The sequence below is a fragment of the Myxocyprinus asiaticus genome, chromosome 9, assembly GCF_019703515.2.
Source record: "Myxocyprinus asiaticus isolate MX2 ecotype Aquarium Trade chromosome 9, UBuf_Myxa_2, whole genome shotgun sequence".
Classification (NCBI taxonomy): domain Eukaryota; kingdom Metazoa; phylum Chordata; class Actinopteri; order Cypriniformes; family Catostomidae; genus Myxocyprinus; species Myxocyprinus asiaticus.
The window spans coordinates 16,807,859-16,816,795 of NC_059352.1; the positions used below are offsets into that span (position 1 = coordinate 16,807,859).

At 38.3% G+C, this 8,937-nt stretch overlaps 1 protein-coding gene across 1 annotated transcript; it reads right to left on the reverse strand.

Moving 5' to 3' along the window:
* Window positions 1–1,127: 1,127 nt before the first annotated feature.
* LOC127446380 (keratin, type I cytoskeletal 18-like) lies at window positions 1,128–5,243 on the reverse strand. Its single transcript, XM_051707284.1, has 7 exons — window positions 4,729–5,243; window positions 3,101–3,183; window positions 2,764–2,920; window positions 2,353–2,517; window positions 2,097–2,222; window positions 1,716–1,936; window positions 1,128–1,571 (listed from the first exon to the last, which is right to left on the reverse strand). The coding sequence occupies exons 1-7, from the start codon at window positions 5,170–5,172 to the stop codon at window positions 1,541–1,543; spliced, it is 1,227 nt and encodes a 408-aa protein (XP_051563244.1). The 5' UTR covers window positions 5,173–5,243; the 3' UTR covers window positions 1,128–1,540.
* Window positions 5,244–8,937: the final 3,694 nt, after the last annotated feature.

Here is an 8,937-nt window from a genome sequence, read left to right on the forward strand (position 1 = left end):
AAAATTAAAATGGTTGTATGTTTTCTAATTTTGTCTATCAGACGTCTTCATTTTGTATCCTGACTTGGCTTTCTTTTACATGATCAAACATCTGACTTATTTAACCCTTTAATGCAAACCTCGGGTCTTTAGTGACCCGGGGCCTCATTCCACCCCCCCCCGTACCTCATCCATTTTATGGAGTTATGCCCACACCTGTTTAGAGTTCCTCAACCTTTCTCTTTTGAATAGTGTAAAAATAAAAAAATAAAAAGAAGAAAAAAGGGCAAAATTGGAATTGGAATATATATATATATATTATAACTGCTTAGTTATCAAAACTGTATTTTTTTTTTTTTTTGCGCTTCTATAAATCATATTTCTATGTTTATTTCATATCTATAAATGTTTACAATCACATAATATATATTTCTTTGGTTATTACAAGACAAATGAGTACTATATTCATACAAATGACTAACATATCACGTTGATTTTCTGTGTGACAATGGTGAATTATCCGTATTACATATGCATGTACACATACATATTATACATGCTATTTCTTACTCAAGGTGGCACTGATGTGTCAGTGTTTGACTTGATTTACATTTGTCATTGCTATTTGATGAAGTAGCAATGTGGAAGTAAACTATAACAAGTGTAACACATGAACAGTATGATTTGTCTATTGTTTTTTGGGTGGAATACTGAAATTATGTAAGTTGTGCGTCTATTTAGACTTGAGTATGTAATAATGTTTGGCGAAACACCCATGCATTTAACCTCGTACGTTCCTTAGAAATCCTATATTTACTGTGCATTATCACATTAAGAAACAATGAGTTCATCTAAAAGCTGAAAAATGTTACTTTCAGAGGCTTTTTATGGAGTTAGGATGAAAATAAGGCGCATTTCAAACTTTTCTGAGACCCCGTCCTTCGGATAAGACGTTTAACTGAGGTCCTGACTCTCTGTGGTCACTAAAAATCCCAAGGCACATCTCGCATTTAAATGTTTGCTTAATTTAAACATCAGGGTGTAGGTTCTGTTTACTGAATACTTCCCAAGCACCTATGTTTTTAATATAATGATATGCCCAACATTTTATAAACAGAGAGAAAAAAACAAACACCACCAATAAAGCATTTCTCTTCAGAAAAGTTTTTATTTCTTTTTTTTTCTTATTGCTTCGGCTTGGTAGAGAAGTTAACATTTCTATTCACATTTCATATTCAGCCTCTCTTATAAGACTGTATAATTGTGCAATGACATGGCATTATAACATGCATTATAAGGATCAGTGATATTTAAAAACATGCCTTGTTGAAAAGTTGTTGTTCTGCCAAACTGTAAAAGAGATTAAATGTGCCCAGAAACCAATGTGACTCACTTGTGCTGTGTCTTTCTGAGGAAAAAGTGGAAGGGAATTTCGATTGGAAAAAAATTATGGTAAATATTTGCCACAGGTTCCATGTGAATGCTATCTAAAATGTTAAGTGTAATCTGAAAAGTTGTTTCTGTTTAGCCCATTATATGGTCAAAATTGGCACACGTAGTATCACTCTCTGTCATCTAGAGCATCCAAGAGCCTGAACAACAAAGAGAAAGTACATTCAGTAAGTTTTTCCTACATTATGTTACAGGTAGATGTATATGATAGCTCTTCATTGTAAAATACAAAAAAGTATTACTCAGAGAGGTTTTTATAGAATATTTCACAAGGTCTTACGTACTTGAAGTCTCCTCCATCAAGGAGATTCTTGTAAGCACTGATTTCTGCTTCCAGTTTCATCTTCATATTAAGCAAGGCTTCATATTCCTGACCCTGCTCTGTGATCTTTGACCTCAGCTGTGTCAGCTCAGCTTCAAGCTGCATTAAGATGGCATTGTGCTTCTCTGTCTCTGTATTCGAATGTAGCTCTGTATTCCGCAGTGTACCCTCAAGTGATGCTTTCTATAGAGGAAGTATTAGATTGGAATTAAGCATGGAGACAGGAAACAGATGCAAGTTTCAACAGACTTCTTCAATATGAACTCCTTATTATAACTTAAGTGATGATATCTGAAATTTGAAACATTCGTAACACTGTGTCTTTATGCACATGTTCGATTACCAGGCTTTGTTGGGATGCAAGCTCTATTTCTAGTGTCTGAATCTGTCTGCGAAGGTCATTTATCTCCATTTGAGCACCCTGTAATGCCTCTGTGTTCTGTGCTACCTGCATCTGAACTTCTGACATCTGAGGAAAGAGAAAAAGATTTGGTTGGATATTTGAGCTAACAGTTATGTATCTATGTCATAGCAAGATTAGTGTCACTTGGTGGCCAAGGGTTTGTGGGAGATGCATTTCTCCTTCATAAGTTAAGTACCTGGGATTCATGCCACATTTTGAGTTCCTCTGTATTTTTGAGAGCCTGTTTTTCATAGTTAGCCCTCACTTCCTCCATCACTTGAGACAAATCCTGCCCCTTGGGTGCGTCAACATCAACCTGAACACCTGACTGGGCAATCTGGTTTCGCAGCTCTCCAACTTCCTGTGGAAGTTGAACAGAGGAAGTTTGAGATATGTAAAAGTATGAAGAGTTGAAACAATATAGTTGTTCAGTATTAATGGATTCAGTTTTTGCCTGCATTTTATTATATATACACGTCTACAGGTTAATGTAAAAGTATTAGTCCACATATGTGATGATCATGTTAAGCTTCTCAAGATATGTGGCAAACAGTGGAACATTCAGTGTTTAGCAATTCTTAAGCAAAAGAGGACAACAGTTCCTTACATTTTCATGGTTTTTATTGAGGAAGACAAGCTCTTCTTTCAAGGCCTCAATTTCACCCTCCACATTCAGGCGACCAACATTGGTGTCATCAATTACCCTCTTCAGACCTGCAATATCTGCTTCCACAGACTGCCTAATGGCCATCTCATTCTCAAACCTATAACACACAATAATAATATACCAAAATATTTATCTTATAAATTTTTTTTTTCTGTGCTTCTAAAAATTCCAGACCCTCAGAAGCTTTTTAATCACACCGTGTAAGTGTAGTAGGTATTTTTATACATGTTTAAAGTGGTTTTTAAGCAGTGATATTGTACTATGATAGACTACTGACTTGACTCTGAAGTCATCTGCAGCCAGACGAGCGTTGTCGATCTGAAGAACAAAGCGAGCATTGTCCACAGTGGCATCAAACACCTACAGGTAAAACAGCACACATATTTAACCAAACTTTATCTTCAGAAGAACATCTCTTTTTGACACCCATATGAAACCTATTTCCTGTAATGATTGTAAAAAAAAAAAAAAAAAAAAAAACAAGATTTAACAGATGATGTTAATTAGCATTCTTGGAACGGGATTCAGACCGGTATGGGTTCTTATCTTTTTAACTTTAATTACCTGGAATCAGATTTTGTATTTTGAATAAAGCCATTTATTACCTTGCTTTATCAGATTACTTATAAAACTCTCAGAAATAATAATAGTAATAAAAAGCAGAATTGTTTTTCACCCAAACCCAGCTTTGAAGGAGTGGTTCATTTATTGCTACAGTATGTTTGAATATTTGAATGGAAGGAATGATTAAACAACACTCCTGCTTAATTCCTCCATGTGTCACATCCTGCAGTGTTACGCTACATTATCACAAGCGTCTGCTGATCAGAACTGCTCATCTGAAATTTCATTCTTACTGGAAATCTGAATATTTGTGGTAAAAGCTTATTTTTATTTCCCTAAATAAATAAGTATGGTAAGATTTTTTTTCTGAGTTTAGTTAATTCAGCTTGTTTGCCTTGTAGTTTTACAAGTGGAATTGCATGAAGCATGTACATTTCTGGTCTCTAAATGTTATTTAATGGCACAACCACATCTGATACAAATTCTGCAGCAATTCTTTTTTAGATTCTTGTTGTGTGCAAGAAAGCTTTGACTCTTTGTGTGTGTAATTGCTCATCCAACATCTGTTTTGCATTATGATTCTTAGTCAGAGGCTCTGTAGGAAGTTTCAGTTGGCAGAAGCCTGTCAAACATTCTTCTAATGCTTAAGAAATATGAACCGCGATTTTGAATGTTTTATATGTGTTGTCCGTCTCCATGGTTACCAGTTTAAATTTGTGACAAATGTGGAAAGTTTTGAGGAATTCCCTCGTAGTAAACAGAATACATATAGGGAAAAGCAGAACAAGCACAAAGAAAGAAGAGAGAGAAGGGTGTGTGCCACACCCTCTATTGAGATGTAAGGAAATTTGATAAGCCATTTTCTCTACATTGAAAGGTTCTTGTGAACAATACTAAAAAGTTAAAAAAAAAAGGAAACATTTTTTAAATATCATTGAGACATTGGGCTTAAAAATTCACCAAAGTTTTTTTTTTTTTTTTTTTACAATTTTCACGAGTAACACATTATAAATGCCATAAATACCTTTAGCACTTTTTCTCAGTACACTACTTTACAAAAGTGATATAAAGAGCATTTGCTATTTTAATTGTGTGCTATTGCATAAATACAAAGACTTGATTTTTCTACTTGTGCAAAAATGTATCTTCGTCTCTCTCCAAGTGCAGCTTCATAATTTAAGCCAGATTCTGTAATGTAAAACATCTGGTACCTCCTTTTAACATGAAAAACTGCCCTTCAACTATCAAATGCCTCCATTTGCAGCTTCAACCCCCTTACCAAATACAAAACCCACACTCATAGACACATGCAAAGCTTGCATGCCCAAAAGTGTCTCTCACCTTTCTCCTCAGCTCATCCAGGATGTCGTTGAACTTGCTGTAGTCGCGTGTCTCTGGTCCGCCTTTCTCCAGGGCCTCTCTGATCTGCATCTCGAGTTTGCCATTCTCCTGTTCCAGCCTGCGCACTGTCTCCAGATAAGTAGCCAAACGGTCATTCAAATTCTGCATCTGGCCTCTCTCATTGCCCAGGATGGGCCCTGTAGAGCCCACACTTGCCCTGAAGGACCCCCCGGCAGCACCAGTGCCCATACCTGCTGAGCTCACCTTATAGGCAGAAGATGAGGTAATGCCCCCAATTCTAGGGGTAGAACGGAGAGACATGGCAGAGACAGAGGAGATCCTGGTGCCCTGTCCACCTGCCCCACCATACGTACTAGCGGCACGGTGTACTGGCATAGAGCGGGTGTAGGAGATATGAGAGGCCTGAGGTGCGTAGAAGCTCATGGTGGTGGAGGAGTACTGACTGCACGAGAAAATGAGTGCACGCTGGGGGATGTCAACCCTTGAGAGGCGCTCAAAGAGAACTGTGTGGCTTTTATACCCCCACAAAACTCTTTCTGTTCCTCCTTTTCTCTCTCTGACTCACAAACATGCACACTGACCAGCTAAGACCCTGCCCACATGGTCTGTTTTTTCCCTTATTTGTTTTCTGAGTTCTCTGACGCCCTACCCACATCCTCTCTCCCTCCCCTTCTGCCCTAGTCTCACCCCACTCTGCCTCCCTCCATATGAACCAAATTTCTGAGCTCATCTTGCTCTGGCCACATATACATGCACACACAGAGTGCAACCAGATACAGAAATGAATTGAGGCTCATTTTATACTTTTAATCCCACAATGCTTTAGTGAAAGTTTAAATAACAAGACCAACTGAGGAGAACAGAGGATGAGAAAGAAAACAATGGTTTATGATTCTGATCAAGCTCCTTCGGGACAGGCTGAGGCTACACCCATGTATGCATTTTCCCCAAAGGAAGGTCTTTGCAATTCTTTTAAATGTGGACCAAACAATGGCTGTCATCCAAACTTTTTAATATGTCAAATGCATCAAAGTATGTTATTTCTGCACCACTAGCAGCAACAAACGTATTTGCAACCGAGCTGCTTTTCCATTATCTGGCTAGTGTGAGCCAGGGCTATCAACTGGCCTGCCTGGTCCAGTAACCTCTGACCTCGAGCCACGAGACCAAAATCGATCTGCGTTCCCACCATCGGGCCAATAGCCCCACAGCGTTGCCCTAAAACCCATCCTTAACACGCTGCCCTGGTGTAAACGTCACACACCCCACCTATTTTACAAGCAGGAGGGAAGTTGAAGCTGAGGTATCATGTTATCTAGTTATCTAGAATATAGAGTTTATTTTGTTTGTAAACATTAGCTAGCTAGCAAGATAAGATAGCGCTGACAACTCACCGACTGTACCTGCCATGGTCTCCCAAGTGGTCTCTCTACTAACAGCGGGACGATGTCCCAGCACACTATCCATGATCTCGAACCATGGAAAGTTCTTCCTTTGGGCAACGCTTTGTCCATTGTGCGTTTTAACGGATTTGTACTGTACCTGCAATTTTTTAATTTGACTGAAACTGTGCTGTTGTGCGCTGGATACACAAACTGGAAAATTAAGCGAAACTCCACCTTTGAAACTGACCTTGCCTCAGTCTCCAGTTGGCCTTGCTTTGCCCAAGGGTAATCAGCAGGTCAAAGGCCATTGGCCCTGAGAAAGCCCAGAAGAGGCACTATGAAGCCCCGGAAGTGACAGTGGGAACACAACTGGCCCTGGTAAGCACCAGCATGCCCCCATTTGGCCCGATAGTGGAAATGGGGCTCATAATGATTTTCAAACAGGTTTCCCCAAACACATTCTCCATCTTCCATTGGTGGAACAAACAGATGCCTACTAGTCTGACATGATGGACTAGTCAGGAATCAGGATACTGAAACAGAACAATGTTTTGATAACACCACAGTGTTTATACTTTTTTGGGGAATCAACCTACGAATTGACTACATGTCTGATTACCTGTCCTCGATATTAAGATAGATGAAAGTATTTTAACATAAAAAAAATTCACTTCATCCTTAAAGCCTCTAAAAATAAAAACGTATCTACTTTAAAGCTTTGGGTTTCTGCAAACTGCAGCTCTACAAATTGTCTCACTTACTTTTGACCTTTTAAGGTATCCTCCTCAAAGTTACATAACTGTGCAAATATTTTATGTGCTATGTTTAAGAACATACTCAGAAATGATAAAAGTTCAACACTCAAAATAGAATGAGAACTAAAACAACAAGGTTGTTAAAGGCAAAGACTCAAGATCATCTCTTAATGTTTGGAATCGAGGGATTGGGGAACAGTGGGAACCTCAACATTTTGTTGTCTGGTTAATGGTAAAGAGAAAACAATAATGCATAGTAAATTGTTGTGATGGATCTTTGAAATACCTGATTCAATAGTATACCCAGAGGCCTAACACACCCAGAGGTTAACAGAAACTTGAGGAGTTTCTACAAAGCCTTGATATCTCTTGTCTTTCTCATACTTACATGCTTATCCAAACTCCAAGAGTTTTTATGAGAGCTTTCATTAGGTGTACAGTGCTCTTAGCAGTTCTTAAATTGTAACAAGCTTTTTTCAATTTATTTGGATCATATATTTTTTTCCACATAATGTTGTTAAAAGTGGTTAAAAATACAAATAACAAGCAGCAGGTTGCCAATTAAAAGAGTGAAAAAGTGCCCGCCTACTTTTTCAGCCATCTGGGTTCTGGAAATATTTTTCCCATTGATTTCTTCCATAGACTTTTCATTAAATCCTTCATAGAAGAGTTCTAAGCCATGAACCAAACCAACCAGCTCCGAGGTGAATCATAACATTACAAACTTTGTTTTGAAGCAAAAAATTATTAGAAAGTCTGAAAAAAAGACAAAGGTACAAGACTGTGTACTTACCGTCTTTCTCAAGGGGCACGAATTACAATCCCATGAAACATAGCGAATGATGTAATGGAATATAAAATGATGGAAATATATAAAACTATTAATTTTAGTTTGTTGATCGTAAGTACAATATAGCTTACGTTTATGGCAAAATATTCTGATATATACAAATATATAACTAGTTTGAGGGTAAAGAGCGACATTCACAGTGCATCATGGGAGTGGGTGGTTGCTTCTGGGGTTGTTTGGCAAGCTTTCTTGGCTGGAGTTCTCTGATTGGTGGCTCTTTCTCTACTGGACCATGGGTAATATACAGGGTTATGTTTGAAATATATTCCACTACAGATTACAGAATACATGCTGTAAAATGTAATTTGTAACGTATTCCGTTAGATTACTCAAGGTCAGTAACGTATTCTAAATACTTTGGATTACTTCTTCAGCACTGGTAGATTTTTTCACTTGTTTTGACTATAAAAACTCTGCCAGTACAGTAAGACAAAATACATATGTTAAAAATACATTCTCTGGGGGGAGCCTGGGTACGCCACCCCTGGAGTTCGCTAGTGCGCTAGTTCGAATCCCAGGGCATGCTGAGTGACTCCAGCCAGGTCTCCTAAGCAACCAAATTGGCCCAGTTGCTAGGGAGGGTAGAGTCACATGGGGTAACCTCCTCATGGTCACTATAATGTGGTTCGTTCTTGGTGGGGCGCATGGTGAGTTGAGCATGGATGCCGCGGTGGATGGCGTGAAGCCTCCACAGGTGTTATGTCTCCATGGCAACATGTTCAACAAGCCACATGATAAGATGTGTGGGTTGATGGTCTCAGACACAAAGGCAGCTGGGATTCGTCCTCCGCCACCCGGATTGAGGCGAATCACTATGTGACCACAAGGACTTAAAAGCGCATTGGGAATTGGGCATTCCAAATTGGGTGAAAAAGGGGGAAAAATCCCAACAACAACAAAAATAAATAAATAAATACATTCTCTGAAAAACCTGAATATCTTATGCAGTGTTGTTTCTAAAACAAGATAAATCTTGTTTTAAGGGTTTTTAGATATTTTTAAAGGAAAACAATAAAATTATTATCAAGAATACGATTTTTGCCCTATCAAAATAAAAAATAAAAATTGCCTAAGATCAAAGGTCTTACTAGAAAAAAAAGAAATTAAGATCCAACGTCAATTTTCTTGATAAAAAAAAATATGATCGTGCCTGGTTACAGGTGCATGTAAAATGGCTAGAAATAGCATTTTAGCTTAG